Source organism: Arvicola amphibius, chromosome 5 (genome assembly GCF_903992535.2).
Source record: "Arvicola amphibius chromosome 5, mArvAmp1.2, whole genome shotgun sequence".
In the NCBI taxonomy this organism is placed as follows: Eukaryota; Metazoa; Chordata; class Mammalia; order Rodentia; family Cricetidae; genus Arvicola; species Arvicola amphibius.
Window position 1 is genome coordinate 64,156,675 of NC_052051.1, and position 18,011 is coordinate 64,174,685.

An 18,011-nucleotide genomic window follows, 5' to 3' on the forward strand; every position below is an offset into this window, starting at 1 on the left:
ATATTAAAGGAGGTCATTATTTACCCCAGAAGCCTATGGTTCTCATACCTTAGCATCATGTGCACTACAACTAAAGAAATAAGTTGAGTTATACTGCTGGTTTTCATCTCTTTTTTGTTATTATCTTCCAATCTCTTTATATGTGATATCCTGATCCTGATTATATATCCCTTCCCAAATGTTATTCATGTAGCAGTACAGTAAACAGAATAAATAATTATAATTAATGGTAAGATACTTAACTCACAGATGAAAACTTGGTCATTTTCTATCAACAGGTATCTTGAAATACTCTCCTCTCTTCCAGTCAATGGATCAAACAAACGACACTGTAGTTTTTGAGTTTGTGTTGTTGGGACTCTCTGGTTCCTGGAAGACTACAATTTTTATCATATCCACTTTTTCTTTGCTCTATTTAAGCATTATCATGGGAAATCTTCTTATTGTCTTTTTGGTAATTACTGACTCCCACTTACAGTCTCCTATGTACTTTCTTCTGGCCAACCTGTCCGTCATTGATGTTGGACTTTCTTCTACCACAGTTCCCAAGATGATCTCAGATCTTCTGAAAGAATGCAAAGTAATTTCTTTCCACAGTTGTATGACTCAGGCATGTTTTATCCACATTATGGGAGGAGGGGAGATGGTGCTGCTCATAGCCATGGCATTTGACAGGTACACAGCTATCTGTAAGCCACTACACTACTTGAGAATCATGAGCCCTAAATTATGCATTTTATTTGTAATCATTAGCTGGGTCACTGGTGTGGTCCATGCCCTGGCCCAGTTTTCCTTTGTTATAAACCTGCCTTTTTGTGGTCCTAACAAAGTAGACAGCTTTTGCTGTGACTTTCCTCGGATTGTACAACTAGCATGTGCTGATGGAGACAAGTTTGAGCTTGTTGTTGCTGCCAACAGTGGCTTCATAAGCATGGGGACCTTCTTCCTGCTTCTCCTCTCCTATATGTTCATTTTGATCACTGTCTGGAAAAGGTCCTCAGGGGATTTATCAAAGGCACTTGTAACTCTGTCAGCACACATCACTGTAGTTATTCTTTTTTTCACTCCATGCATGTTTATATATGTATGGCCTTTCCCCACATCATCAATTGACAAATACCTGTTTATTGTTGACTTTGTCATCACCCCTGCCCTGAATCCTGTCATCTATACACTCAGGAACAAAGATATAATGGTAGCAATCAAAAGACTGTGCAATGTGACTGGTTATGACAAATATTGCTGACTCACATGGTGTGGGAACTCTAAAAGAGTATGCCCCAAAATGTACATTGGAAAATTTCGCTGAGGAATATGCTCGTTAACCTTACCAATTGCACATGTCACCTACCTCACAACAATATCCCTTTCCATAAACCATTAATGCCTTGCTTCTGTTCCTTTGAGAAATTAGAATATATCAGCATGTACTTCTTTTAAAAAATCACTATGGATAGATAAATGTGGGTTTTTCCTACCTTTGTGATAATCTGAAAACAATAAAGAACACAATGTCATCCTACAATGTTCAAAATTAGCTCCAAATTTGTTTGGGTAAATAAATGTATAATCATAATAAATGGTTCCATATTTAAGTTTACTGTCTCAAATTATTTATGTTATTTTGGTTGGGTTGTCTCAAAGAGTCCACAGAGTTTACATTTGAATATAAACAGCTTATTTAGAAGAGGTTTCATGGTCATCAATGGGAAATTAACACTTTAGTAGCGTCTACTGACTCTTCCCTAAAGTTGGCTATTTTATTGCTGTAATTTAGAGTGGTTTCAATTGTAATATAATATATCCAGTGTGGTTTTTATTTTGTTAATGCACATTATTTCTTTGATATGTCCAATCTGTTTCCTAGAAAATTTCCTATGTGCACCTTAGAAAACCTAGAAAAGTCATCAAGTAGGGTTGATGGTTAATACACTAAAAGCTAACCATCAAGTAAATTGACGATCATCATCTAAAGGTTATGTAACTTATAGAAATATACATCAAATTTTTCCACTTCAATTATGTGTTAGAATAAAAATAGTTACTAATACAATAGCATGGTTTAACCCCAAGTGCAGAGAGAAGAAACCTTAAACTTCAAATTTTTAAACTGATGAGATAGTAGAAGACTTTGCAACTGAAGTTGGACTAAGTGTCTTTTGCATTATCATATTTTCAGATCACATAGAACCCAGGTATTGGAATATGGTGGTTTTGAATGAAAAATATCTACCATAGATAGTCTCATATATTTTAATGTTTGATCTGTAGTTAGTTGAACTATTCATAAAATATTGGAAGTGATGGCCTATTTGGAGGAGCTATATCACTAGGAGAAAGCTTTGAGCTTTCAATGTCCAAGTCATTCCGACTTAACTTGCTCTCTCTTTCTTATACTTATAAGTGACATGCGAGTTCTCAGGCACTGATCCAGCATTATTTTGCCTGTCTATAATAGCAAGCTTCCTGCTGCAATGGACTCTAATGCTATTAAAGTGGAAGCCCCCCAAATAGTTGTTTTCCATTACACATTTTATTGGTCATAGGTATTTTGTCATGGCAGTAGAGGCAACTAAGAAAATTGGAGTAGAATTGGAAGAGGTTGTGTTTTATCTAAGCATATCATGTATCAGCTATACAGCCATATTTTATAAGTTCCATATTTGGTAAGAAAAACTTTCTGTAGGAATTCCTACAGCCAGTAGCTTTTAAGTTACCCACCTACTTGATTTTGGTTTCTTATACTGCAAATGCCAAAGTAAAGCACAAGGTCACTCTCCTGGCAGCAAGATTCAGTTGCTGTTCCCCGATTAAGCAGAGGACTTTGATTTGTGAGTTTACCCCTAAATAAATAACCTTTTATTATACTAAATTCTGAGCTAGTGTGAGGTTTCTTTTAGCATCTGTCTTCAAAAACTGATATATCTAAATCAGGTGCAAGGAAAATTGACTTCTTATGGGTCATATATTTTATCTTGTGTTATAAAATACCCATTTCCTAGTACAATAATGTAGGCAGGTGAAACTCAAAGTAAACCATCAAAGAGTTCCAAAATGGGTTTATGGGATTAATAAATTGTTTTGGTAGACTGAGAAAAACCACCTAAGTAAACAATATAAATAAATAGTTAAGAGTGTAACATAGTATTTTTTTTGTATTTTAGATAAATATATATTTCTAGAGAAAACTAAAAATAAAATAGATATTAAATGTTATTCCCAGATATATTAATTGTCTGTGTTTCTGCACATACACATAAGAACAATTTGAACCTGTTTATCATTAGTCATAACAGACAGTGATGAATTGGAAAAAAATACATTTCCATGTGTTTCTCATTCTTCAGAGATACCAAGAGTGGAATCTATGCCTGACAGGTGAGAAGAGCATCATTCTCTGGTATTCTAGCATTAAGTCATTCTAGCATTAAGTCATACTACCCTTATCTTGTTCTTTGCAATTGTTCTTCATAATTTTCTTTTTCACTTTTGTGTTCCTACTTCAGCTCACCTACATGAATGATGTCCAATTAAGTTCATTTGTAGCCTTTGATTCCTTTCCTCTTGGAAGGAACTGAGTTGAGAAGAATTCAAATATTCTTCAAAACAGTATTTCCAATATTTCCAATATTTCCAAGTGATATTTGTAGAGGTTTGACACTTCTACCTCATTTATTTCCAAAAATAAAATCATAATTTTTAAAGAAATGTCTGAATCATAACTATCATAGCTATCTCATTATAGTTCAGTTATTGCTTTTAGGAACGTTTTAGGAATATTTGTATCATCTAAGTTTGTGTCATTTTTCATATGTAACTATTTGCTACAGACTTTGCTTCTTGCTTGCAAAAATTATCTTGTTATATATAATATCCCTCCTTTGTTTTAATTTGGGAGGCATTTATGTAATTTGGCAATTAAAAACTAAGTTTTGGTACCTCCTTTCAATCAGCCTTCCATGGTTTAGAGTCATGGCTGCTTGACAAAATATTGTTATCCCATTCTCAAAATAACCTTACCTTTTGGTTTTAGTGTTTCAATTTTGTTTCATTTTACTTTTATTGGTTTTGTGGTTATTTATTATTTATTTATTTTACACGCAGACAACAGTTTTCCCTCTCACTCATCCTCCCACACTCTAGTCATACTCACCTCCCAGCCCCATACCCACTCTTCTGTTCTATTTAGGAAAGCACAGGGGTACCATGGATATTGACAAAACATGGGTTATCAAACTGGAGCAAGAATAAGCACCTCACCTTGTCTTAAGGCTGGGCAAGGCAACCCAATATGAGGAATAGGGTTCCAAATACTAGCAAAAGACTCAAAGGCAGTTCTTGCTACAACTGATGAGTGTGATAAGAAGACCAATCTACACAACTGCTACATATATGCAGAGGGCCTAGGTCAGTTCCATGCAGGCTCCCTTGTGAATTCAGTCTCTGTGAGCTCCTGTGAACCAAGATTGTTTGATTCTGTGGATTTTGTTGTGATGTTCTTGATGCTCTGGCTCTTAAAATCTGTCTGTCCTCTCTTCCACAGGATTCCCCAAGCACAGCCTATTATTTGCCTCTGGGTTTCTGCATCTGTTTCCACCAGTTGCTAGATGAACCCTCTCTGGTGACTATTGGGTTAGGCATTAATCTATAAGTATAGCATAATATTGTTATGCATTATTACATTGACATTTTTTTTTCTCCAGTAGTGTATAGTTGGTTCTATACTAGGTGTCTAGACCATGTAGCCTCTGGATCCTGACATGCCAGTGTCAGTGGTGATCTCACTGTCTTGGCATGGGAGTCAGTCTGAGCTAATCAGTGTTTAGCCACTCCCTCAAACTCTGTGTTACCCTTACCCCAGCACATTCCATAGGCTTGAAGGACTATAGGTTGAAGGTTATGTGGTTCAGTTGGTATACCAATCCCCTCACTTGTACTCTTGCCTGGTCAAAGGACATGGTCAATTCAAGATAACTATCCCCTTTTCCAGGACTCTTAGCTGACACCATCAAAAGGACAGATCAGCAGCCTACAGAATGGGAAAAAAAAATCTTAACCATCTCCAAATCTGACAGAGGGATGACTGACAAAATATATAAAGAACTCAAGAAACTGAAGTATAATATAAAATTTAAAACTGGGGTACAGATCGAAACAGAGATTTTATAACAGAAGAGTCACAAACACCAAAGAAAAACGTTAAAAATTTAACATCCTTAGTCATCAGATAAATTAAAATCAAACTCCTTTCTATATTCCATATCAAACCTGTCAGAAAAGATAAGATAAATAATGCAAGTGAGAATTCATGCTGCTGAACAGTTGGAACACTCTTCCAATGCCAGTGGGGATGCAAACATGTACAGCCATTATGGAAATCAACATAGTGAGCCTTGGAAAATTGGTAATAAATCTACCTCAAGATCCCCCATCCCACTTATGGGCTCAATCATATCACTAGGACACTTACCCAGTTATGCTCATAGTACCTTTATTAGTAATAACCAGAAACTGGAAACAACCTAGATGTTCCTCAACTGAAGATCATAAAAAGAAAATATGGCACATTTACACAATGGGGTACTACTCAGCTGTTAAAATCATTGACACCATGAAATTCAAAGACAAATGAATAGAACTAGAAGAAATCATTCTAGTATAACCAAAGTATGTCTCAGAAAGACAAACATACTATGTACTTATTCACTTATAAGTGGATATAACTATAAAGTAAAGAAAAATCATGATACCATCCACAGATCAAAAGAGGCTAGATAACAAGGAAGACATAGGGGATACACTTATATATCACTGGGAAGGAGAATATAGAAGAGATTTCATGAATGGACTCAAGGAATGTGGGGATGAGGACATAAGGGATCATGTGGCATGTGGTGGAGGGAGAGTACTGTAAAAGACAACTGGAAAGTGGGGTCATTTTAGGGTCAGGTAGAAACCTGCTGTAAGGGAAACTCCCAGAAATCTACTGGTATGATCCTAGCTAATATATCACTTGTAATTAGTAGCTGAGAATTTAAAAACTCCACTCATATCATCTTGAATAAATAACTTCTAAATGTCTCCTGTTTTGTTAATATTACTTATGTAGAGATCAATTAAAAATTTAGTAATGAATATTTTTATTTCTTTTAATTACAGCCAAAATGGTCCTTAAAATGACATGTCTTTAATTATTTTTTAAAATATGCTTCAGAACCCAAGGATTAGGTGAGATAATTTTTGACAGCCTTGATATTTATATAAACAGAACCATAAGCATCATATAAATTGGCTTACACCTGAGAAAAAAAGAAGACAGAAATACCATTCACACATGATTGTCAAGAAGACATGCAAAGGAGAATCAATTACTGACTATGGAGATCCTGAGGAAAGAGTTGACCTAAGAATTATCTGATAATAAATACATAAAATTCAAATCTATTTATCTAGAAAAACAGTATGTGACCCTCATATAACGTTAAAGTTGTTTCTATAATAAAAATAAAGTTTGATTCATGAAATATTAATGTAAACTTGGTCACATCAGAGGAATTATAATTTACGTTGTTGATAGAAGAAAGGCACAAATCTAATAGATACCAAAAAGCAAAATTTCAAAGAGTTAGCAATAAAGCAATGATATATAACAACAAATTCTGCAATAATGTCAATAAAATAAACTTGAAATTGATTTTTGCCTAGACTACTGAGAATTATAATTTTTTCCCTAAAAGTATCTGTAGAAATGAAATATACTTGAAGGAATAAAAGGTGATTATGGTCTTACCAAAAAGAAACTGGAAAGAAAGATCTAAATAGAATGCACAGAAAAATCAAAGGGCTGGAATAGTTGGTTGTTTGCTTGTTTGTTTTTTCTTTTTTTTAAATTTTTTCATGCATTTTATACTAATCATGATTTTCCCACCCCAACAACTCTGATAGCCTACTCACATACCAACCAATACACTACTCACTCCTTTCCTTTCCTCTCCTTAGAGAAATAGACAAAAACACCAACAAAAATAAAGAAACCAAATATAAAACACCAAAAAAGAAATGTAAAAGAAACACATAAATCCATAGAAAAACACAAAATCAAACCAAGATTTTACAAGCAAAAGTCCAGTAAGACAAAAATTATCCAAACAGACAAATATGAGACAAAAAGTCCTTACAAATGCCCTTCAGTTCATTTTTTGTTGGCCATCTACTAACAGATATTGGACCTCCCTTTCATATGGTTAGTGTGTTCAATGTGACTCCACTCGAGTAAAATAAATTTTTATTTGTAAGCAGATTTCAATAGGAGATAGATAAACCTGTGAAAACATCTCCCAACATTAAAGTTAAAAAAATTTAAACTAGCTGGACTACTAGGACTCAATTTTTAGTCATTAACTTGATCTACAATCCATGTAGCTCCTTATGTGAGACACACAAACACTGGTTATGAAACTTATCATTGTATTAATTTTTATTCATCAAAATTCTATATATCATTATTATCATTTAGATCTTAGAGGCAATTCAAGATAAGTTAGAGGCTAGGGATCCCTAAAGATTATGGAAGCTTTCCAATTTCATGGTCTTATTTAATGCACAGAATGGGAAACTTTCCAAGGCAGACATGACTTTTGTCAGTATATATAAACCACACTGAGGTGAAAAAATTCACCAACATTGTCCATAACAGGAAAAAATGATGTAAGAGTATTCCAGGGAAAGTTAGATGAACTATCATCTGAAAAGGAAGATTTGTGTTACACATTGATTCATATAGCCTGCGTACCTGGCAAATTGACTGTTGTACTTTCAGTTTTCATCACAACTACTCATTTAAGGTTTGTTTGCTTGTTTGTTTATTTCAGTAGCATGTCTTTTAAATCCTTCATGAGTTTGCATGCGTCTTGCGTTTGTAGTTTTTAACTGTTGTGCTTGTTGAAAAATTTGTAGCTTTCCTTTCTAACTAGTTCTTGGAACATTTGGAATCATAATGCAGTTTTATATGTTCACATCTAATGATCTCTTAGGATAATCTTAAAAGTTCCAAGTCTCTCAACAAAGAAAAACTTTGTATTCAGGAAACTAAACTTATTCTGATGTTATCTGATTACCATTTAAATTTTAGACTCTCTGATATTTCAAAAGATAGGCAATGCATTAGCAAAGTAGTTGTTAGAAATTACAGTGACACAGATTAGAGGACTCATTATTCACTAAGAATTTACCAAATTAAAAAAGTGTGTGAAAACACCAATGATATTCAAAGAGTTAAGTATGTCCAATTCTCATGAAAATAAAATTAACTTTATGTAATCCTGAACATTTTTGTTACTTCAGTTTATTATTTTTACTTTTGTTATTTGTAATTAAATTAAAAAGTGCCTTGTTTTACAAATATCATTAATTTTCTTAGACATCACAGAAATGAAATGTCTACTATTTATTTCATAATCTAGAACTGATATTAGGAAATTATGAATCAGAGAGACCTCATTTGGTACTACAGTTTTACTACTGTATAGAACTGATTGACAGGAAATCAATAAACATTATTATTACTAACATATTTTGTTTCAAGTGCTTAACAGGAAAATCACAAAATATACCCTAACTTGTTAAGGTTTTAACCTTCAAATTTCAAACCTAAAAGTAGTATGTAAAAGTATGGACATTAAGAAGGAAAACTCATGAGAAATAAAGAAAGGTAAAGTGTCAGGGAAGAAAAAAAGTTTAGAAAATTGAAGAAATGAAATAGGTAGAGAAGCATAGAAAGCAGCTTGCATGAATAAAATATCGTATGAAATCTCATCACTTAGAGTCAAAAGTAAAGTCCTTTAGTCCTAGTAATACATGATTGTTCAGAGATACAGTCCAATGAGTAAGTCAGAATTCAAGAAAAATATAATGCTAAGCACATGTCTTTAGCATGTGGATTGTCAATTTATTTGATGAACCATTTTTCCCACAAATTTTAATAGGCTGTATTAAATTCTGTGTCTTCAGACAAAGTCAAAAATAGTCTTGTGCCTGGGAATTTTGAGTTTATGTTTAAAATATGTCAGTGGTTTCTCATTCTAATATTTTGATAGTTGAGTGGAGAGGTTTTAATATGGCTCAGATATTAATTGAATATAGTAACCTCTGATTCCGTGGCCAAAGGGTAGATTTAACAATTGGGAAATGTGAGAAGAATATTTGCTACTGATATTTTTAAATGATATACTCATTTACATACATATACACATTAACTTTCAGATGTGGAAAGCTTTTCCTACATTTAGGAAAATTCCTTAATTAGAGAGAATATAAAAAATTATTTAAATATGACTTAATGCAATGCTAGGATATAATTTGTGTTCTTTCCTTTTTACTTTACTCTGAACATTAAGATATTGTTTCTATTTCAGGAATTCTTAGGCTCTGTCCCACTCAACCCCTTGGAGCACAGTGTACTAAATGGAAGAAGCAAACCACTCTGTGGTGTCTGAGTTTATTTTTCAGGGACTTTGTACCTCAAGGGACCTACAGATCTTCCTCCTGCTGCCATTTTCCACCCTCTACCTGATGACTGTGGTAGGCAACCTCTTTGTGGTGATTTTAATAATCACTGATCATCATCTTCATTCTCCCATGTACTTCCTGTTAGCCAATCTCTCGTTTACTGACTTCTGCCTGTCCTCAGTTACTACACCCAAAATGATTGCAGACCTTGTAAAAGAAAATAAAACCATTTCCTTTGGGGGCTGCATGAGCCAGATCCTCTTTGTGCATTTCTTTGTTGGGGAAGAGATGGTGCTTCTTGTAACAATGGCCTATGACCGCTATGTGGCCATCTGTAGGCCACTACACTACACCAGCATCATGGACAGTCAGAAGTGCATCTGGCTCGTTTTGATATCATGGATCATTGGATTTGTGCATGGCATTAGTCAACTGATTCTGATTTTGGAGCTACCTTTCTGTGGACCTAGAGTGATAGACAGCTTTTTCTGTGATATTCCTTTAGTGATGAAATTAGTCTGCATGAACACTGATACTATGGGAATCGTGATGAATGCTGAGAGTGGTGTTGTAGCAACAGCTTGTTTTATTCTCTTGCTGATATCTTACACTTACCTTCTGTTAACTGTTCAGCTTAACTCTAAAGATGGTTCATCAAAAGGCTCATCAAAGGCACTCTCTACCTGTACCTCCCATATCATAGTAGTTTTGCTATTCTTTGGTCCTGTCATTTTCATCTACCTGTGGCCAGTCAACATCACATGGTTGGATAAGTTTCTTGCTGTATTTTACTCAGTCATCACACCTCTCCTGAATCCAGCTATTTATACACTGAGAAATAGAGATATTAAGAATGCTATAAAGAAGCTGATAAGTCACATGTAAGTTTTTGAATAATTTTTAGACATCTTACATTATTAGAAAATGTATTGTATACATACCATTTTACACAAATTTTAATGGAAATTGATTGATAAAATAGCCTGTTTCTGTACTCTATAACTTGTAATTAGTATATGGTTATGAAAATAACCATTATAAGAATAGATTCAAAATTGTAATACTTATAGTTTTACCACTTAGAATGAGCAATAGTCTGAACAATGTACTTACATATATTGAATAGTAGAAGATGATGATAAAGTTGCAAAAATAACGATAACATGTTTTCGCACATTATGTGTGTTACCAAAGTTGTGCAAGGCAATTTAATTAGATTGTTAGTAACAAAATACTCTTTGAATTATTTATCAATTTTTGCCACCTTTTAAAATAACATTATACGTCAATCTTAATTTTATCTTTGTAAAAGAACAGATCGAAGTTATTTGTGAAAATTGCTAGAAATCAAACTTCTAAACAAATCTACATCATCATGATAGCTGCCTCTTATTGATATAATGTTTGGCAGCTTTCAAGGCTTATTATTCATATGAATTCAGGATTTTTTTACATTTTATTTCTTAACTAAAAGGACAATCTGTTTATAATATTTGAATATACTTTCATCAGTTTACAAATTATTTGCATGATCATGATATTATAATATATAATGAAATAACATAACTGCCAAGGCCCATTTTCTGTACTTGATAATATGGTGTTCATAATAATTCATATTACTTACCATTTAAGTAGTGTGTCATTTGCTGGATAAATTATATTAAACATGTTGAGAATAACTTGAAATCTAGTTGATTTCTGAACAGAACAGAAAATCAGTACTTCTTGCATATCTTACCAATGGTCCTTAAGTTTAGAGTTAAAATCAACCTATAGGTATATTCTAATAAGTTAGACATTTTTATAACATAAATTACCTAACTAACTCCCAAAACACCTGCATCATGTTTTCTCAAAATCATAGGACTACAGATAAGCATTGGTCATATATGCCCACAGACTTTGTTGTGTACATATGTACAGATTCTAGATTATTTTTCAGAAAAAAAAGTATCTCTAGTATGTATATGGATTTAACTCTCAACAATTTTGTCACCATATTTTTAATCAATTATTTTCTTTGACAATATCTGTGAAAAGTTGATTATATCTGATACAATCCCTGACCTCTTATATCTCTTCTACACTTATTATCCCTGTTCCTCAGCTGCACAAACCACAGGAGTGATTTTCTTTCTATTCTTTTCTTCTTTGGAGGGTAGGTATATTTTTATTACTTAAGTATACTTTCATTATCATAAGAGAACTTCCACAGTTGAGTGGTTTGGGACAAGGAAATAGACTGCAGTGGCTATTTGTTTAATGTTTTCAATTCGCTCAGTTTCTCTTCAGCTTCATTTAATACATTTGTATTTGTATTTTAACTAATTTATTAGCTTGTATTCATTGCAGAAGATCCTACTTTTTAGCATGAAAGCTTTCGTCCACGGACACCATGAACTTCCATTGTATTCATCCCACACTACCCTCTCTGCCCTTCCTCCCTGCTCCCCTTTGATACCCTTCCTCACACCAAATAGTACTACTTCTAATTTTATGTCTTTTTTAAATTTAGATTTAAAAAATCTGTTTGTCTCAGCATCTGGGTACTCTCACACAGCATGATGAGCTTTAGTTGTATCAGCTTTTATGAAAATAACATTAATTTTTTTCTTTTTGTGGCTAAATAAAACTCTACTGTATATATATTCACAATTCTTCATCCATCTATTGGTAGACAACTAGGTTAATATTTCCTTATTCTTTCATCACACCATTAAGGCTTTTTAAAAACTATCAACATTCAAGCTGTTAATAAAAGTGATGATTTGAATAGGAACAGGCTCATAGATTTGAAGGCTTGGTCACCAGGGAGTGTCATTCTTTGAAAGGATTAGTGTCTTTTAACATTCATATATATATATATATATATATATATATATATATATATATATATTTTTTTTTTGGTTTTTCGAGACAGGGTTTCTCTGTGGCTTTTGGAGCCTGTCCTGGAACTAGCTCTTGTAGACCAGGCTGGTCTCGAACTCACAGAGATCCACCTGCCTCTGCCTCCCGAGTGCTGGGATTAAAGGCGTGCGCCACCACCGCCCGGCCAACATTCATATATTTTTGATTAGCTTTGTGATCCATAACTATCTAAGTGTCCATTGTGTACAACTATCCCTGCGGCACTATGATCTCTTCAGTAGGTGGTCTCAACTGAAGAAAATGCCTGGCACTGTCCCAGAATCATCAGTAGGTCATAGTTCATCAAGGAGATGTAATAGTACATAGGTAGTCTCTGATCTTTGATTGACTATTGATGATTTTCTTGTGTGGCACCCAGGATAGAAAACTTTGGTAGCATAATTGCATTAACTATGCCAGGCCTAGAAGATTACATTTCACAGTTCTTGCATTCTTTCTGATTCCTTTCTCATTCTTTCTCAGGACTAATTTATAAGTCATGTTTAGTCTACAGACTTTACCTGCCCACAGTCATATTATAAAAAGAGAAACACTTTAAAGATTCTTTGAAAAACTATACAATTAAACTATAAAATGACCTCTGATTGCCTGTATAGTTTCTAAGAATTTAAATTTTACTTAAATTTTAACAATTATTTCAATGACATTTCGTGTATGTAATGTGTGTTTCAAGAAAGACAATGGAGGCTAGTGAGGTAGCTCTGCAGGTAAAAAAGTTTCCTGTCAAACCAAAGTTAAATCCCCTGAAACCTACATGGTGGAAGAAGAGATACCACTCCCATGAGATTTTCTCTAATATCAACAAATAGTCCCATAAATGAACACATAAAATAATTAAATAGATAAATGTTGAAGGTAGCCAAAGCAACACATCTGGTCCTAGCTATGTATGCTTAACAGCTTAAAGCAGTGATCAAAAAGAGAAGTATAGATACACAATTGAGACAGATTTGGACAAAAATAAACCTCTAGACGAGTCATAATATGTTTAAAAATGTATGTAGGCTTAAGAAAAGAAGAAAATGGGTATGGGCAGTGATAAAAAATGTTTTTAAAAATAAAACAAGGTCTTTAAAGAGACATTATGGTAATATAAAAGTGTACAGAAAGTCATAGATTAAAGGAGTAAAGATAATGAATACTAAAATGTAATAGAGTAAGAAATATAAGCCTTATTAACATGGAATATGCAAATATTACTTTTACTGTCTCTTTAAAGACTTTGTTACTATAACTACATTTGAAAGATAAACAGAATGCATGGAAAAAGAAAGTGGAGTCATCCAATGAGGAAACGAGGCATGTAGGAAATGAGGAACTACATAGATTAATAGAAATGGATTAACTTAAGTTGTAAGAGCTATCTAGAAATACACCTGATCCATTAGCCAAACAATGTTGTAATTAATATAGTTTCAGTGTGATTATTGAGGTCTGGGCAGCTAGTAAATAAACATTCAGTCTCCATTTACAGTAATTTTTGTTTGTAACCAAATAAATGCTACACACACACACACACACACACACACACACACAGTATTAGGCAATTAGTAGAAATCTATCTAATAAAAGAGCACTGGGATTTATCTTATATTAAAATGAGATAATGTAATAAATATAGTGTCATTTGCAGAATAGTTATTTTATGAAATTGGCTGTATTATATTTAATCACCATTTTTATATGTTTATATATTGTATTATTCTGAGTAATTATTTAAATGTTGTAAATGAACTCATTCTGTGCATCTGACATCTGCAGTAAATTGAACACACACAAGAAAATATATGCCAGATGTATCAGGCCAAGTGCTTCAGTTTGTGAAAAAATATTGGTGTTCACAGTTATTAAGAAATCCAGCTAGATATAATTAGCATGTATAAAAAGCATTAATATGAAAATAACAGAAATTATTGTACCTTCTACTGGGTAGTTTTGTGCATCAATTTGATATACACTAGAGCCATCAGAGGAAGGATCCTCAGCTGAGGAAATGTTTCATTGAAATTCAGCTGTAAGGCATTTTATTATTTATTCATCAGTGGGGTTGGGCCTAGCCTGTGGTTTGTGGTGTCATCCTTGGGCTGCTTGTCCTGTGTTTTATAAGGTGGGCTGAGCAAGCCAGGCTATACAAGCAGCTCCCATCCATGGCCTCTGTATCAGCTCCTGCTTCCGATATTCTTCCCTTTTTTTCTGTTCCTCTCCTGTCTGCCTTCAGTGATGAACAGCAATGCTAAGTGTAAACCTAATAAACCCTTTCCATCCAAACTTGCTCTTTGATTCTGGTGTTTCTTTCCAGCATAGAAACCTAAATATGTTACTATCTAAGTAGGAGAACTCAAAAATTAGGGGCTTGAGAAACATGAAGAAATCTTTCTGAAACAAACTGAAACAATATAATACACAACAGAACACAAATAATCTGTGTCAGAAATAACAAGGAATGTAATACATTTGTATCCACTTTTATTTAGTTATTTACTTACATAAGTATCCTGTTGTGGTTCAGGAAGTTCAAAACCAGGTCCTTGAACTGGTTTTCCTGACTCAGCATCTTGCACGCTACAAGTAAAAGCATAAGCTGCCTTACCTATTTAAACCTCATCTTATGTGATCTCCTGATCATTACACTTCCATTTTAACTGTTATTCAGTGATCGCCAACTCTCATAAATGTAGCCAATAGGACAAAGCACAAGGATAAGTGGGAATACACAATGATATTACTGATTATAATTTTTGTCATTTTCTATCAACAGTTGGTTTCTAATCTGCTCCTCTGTTAAACTCTACCCACTCCCAAACCAGATCCCTCTAGTTCCTGTCCCCACCTACCCCTGGTCCATCCAAGAGATCTCTTCTATTTCCTGTTTTTGGGAAATCCATGTGTAGTCCTATGGGTCCTCCTCGTTATCTCTCCTCTCAGAGTCTGTGAATTGTTGTATGGCTATTCTTTTCTTTGCAGTTAATATACAATTATGAATGAGTTCCTACTATGTTTTTTTTTTTTTGGTTCCAAGTTAATTCATTCAGCATGATTCTTTCAAGTTCCATCTATTTTTCTTCAAATTTCCTGATGTCATTGTTTTTAACAGCTGAAAATTTTAATTGCATGCACAGTTAAAAATAAATTAGTTTTTTGAAATGTATGTAATGAACAGTATATTTAATGAAATAGAATTATGTGATCAAAAGTTGAAAGGAGATTTTAAATGATCTTAATGAACACAGTTTCTACATGAAGTATTAATATGCAATTTTACTCTAATTATGTCTGTCAAAACATAATGATGTTCATATTAATTATATGTAATGAAATTAATTTGAAAAAGGACAAATTATAAAATCTAAAATAAAATTATTTGCATGATTCATATATGTGGTAAGGGTTTATAATAAAGTATCAAAAGAAAGTGAGAAAGAAAAAATGTCTGTTGGCATTTCCAGGTGTGGAGATAATTATTTAAATCGATATGTATACTACAAAACTACAGATATGTTTTCTTGCTTTTTGAAATAATAATCCATTTCTTAATGTGGTCCATGTGTCATGAATGTCCATATATATGTATACACACACACACACACACACACACACACACACACACATATATACACTAAAACCACATCTGTGTGGAGATCAGAATTCAGCTGAGTGAGTGGATTCTATCCCTCCATCCTGTTAATCTTAAAATTTAGATCGGGTCTTCAGGCTTAGCAACAAGTGACTTTAACTGTTACTTGCAGCACCTCAATGTCCCATGTATTCATCTTTTTGATTTGTCATAACACATGCAAAATATTAACTCAAACTTTCAAAAATATTTATAAAATTAAGGAAAGAATTTCTCTTTATTATTCAGCTCTCTTATGCAATTCAAGGAAAGCTGGAAGCTAGGGATTCCCCAAAGACTATGAAATCAAAAGGCTTTCCAACACGAAGGTATTATTTAATGTGGAGAATCGGAAACTTTACAAGAGAGTGTATAAAAGCCACACAGAATTGAAACATCTCAGCAACACTGGTTATGGCAGAAACAATAATATAAGAGTTTCAGATTCCGGGGAGAATCAGAGGAGACATCATCCAAAAGAGAAGATCTGCTTTATAAGGTGATTCTTGTATTGTGTGTGCATTACAAACTGATTGTTGTACTTTAATTTTTATTGCAACTACCCATTTAAAGTTTGTTTGTTTTACATACTGTATGAGTTTACAGTATTTTCGGCATTCATGTTTTTAACAGTTGTGAGTGACAAAAATATTGTAGTTTCCCTTTCCAACTAGAGCTTGAGGTATTTGGAAATGAAATGCAGTTTTATATGCTCACGACTAATGTGTCCTTAGGGTAACCTTACTCTAATATCATGTGATTATCTTTTGATTTTTAGGTTCTCTATTTTCTCAAGATGCAAACAAAACAATACGGAAGTAGTTATAAAAAGTAGAGGGGGATGAGAGGGACACCGATTAGAAAAAATATATTTCACTACGAATTCACTGAATTAAAAAAGATATGTGAAAATGTCATTGATAGCCAAAGAGTTTAGAATGCTCAATTTAGAATACAATAAAATTAACTTTATGTAAACCTGACCATTGTTGCTTTTTAAATTAACCATTTTTACTTCTTTGTACTTGTATTAAAATAGTAAATTATCTTGTTAGAAATGTCATTGATTTTCCTAGACTTCTCAAAATAAAAACTCCTATGATTTATTTTATAACTTGAAACTGATATTTCGGATTTTGGAACAGAGAGACCTTAATTAGCGCTTGTTTAATCTTTTATAGAACTGGCTGACCCAGAAAATCCATACATATTGTTCTTACTATTATATTTCAAGTACTAGTAAGGAAATAAAAAAAATCGCCTAGACTGTTGACATATTAATCTTCCAATTTCAAACCTAAATTTAGTAGGAAATCTGAAGATATTAAGATTAAGAAAGAAGACTCAAGAGAAATAAATAAAGGGAGAGAGTCAATGAAGGAAGAAAGAAAAAAAGAAATGAAACAGAAAGATAAAGAGACAGAGAAAGCAGCTTTCATGATAAATTATTCAAATTATCTTATGAAATCTCACCATTTCTAGTTGAAAGTCTGTAAATATATGGCAATAAATAACAACCCTCAGACCTATTAATACATTATTGTTTAAAGATACCCTCCAATGAATAAGTCAAAAGTGCAGGGAAAGACGATACTAAAAACGTGTCCTCAGTATGTAGTTTCTCAGTTTATTTGATGAACCATTTGTATCACAGATTAAATAGAATTTATTTAATTACATCTCTTCAAACATAACCATGAGTAGACTGGTGCCTGGGAATTTTGTGTTTATGTGTAAAATATGTCAATGGCTTTTCATTCTGCTACTTCGACAGTCAAGAGACTGTAAATACATCTCAGATATTCGATATTCAGAAAATTATCTCTGAATACATGCCAAAAACTTAGATTTAAGGCAAAGAAAATGTAAAAAGAATAACTCTTACTAATATTTTTATAAAATGTATTCATTATTGTTTATATATATGTATATATATATATATATAGTAATATAATATTAC

The 18,011-nt window shown here is 33.1% G+C and overlaps 2 protein-coding genes across 2 annotated transcripts; both read left to right on the forward strand.

Moving 5' to 3' along the window:
* Nucleotides 1–310: 310 nt before the first annotated feature.
* On the forward strand, nt 311–1,246 carry LOC119815242 (olfactory receptor 4F3/4F16/4F29-like). The gene has a single exon (XM_038331403.1). It carries the CDS (start codon nt 311–313, stop codon nt 1,244–1,246), a length of 936 nt encoding a protein of 311 aa, XP_038187331.1.
* Nucleotides 1,247–9,462: 8,216 nt separating this feature from the next.
* Nucleotides 9,463–10,392, forward strand: LOC119814762 (olfactory receptor 4K3-like). The gene has a single exon (XM_038330797.1). The coding sequence runs from the start codon at nt 9,463–9,465 to the stop codon at nt 10,390–10,392; it is 930 nt and encodes a 309-aa protein (XP_038186725.1).
* The last annotated feature ends 7,619 nt before the right edge of the window (nt 10,393–18,011 follow it).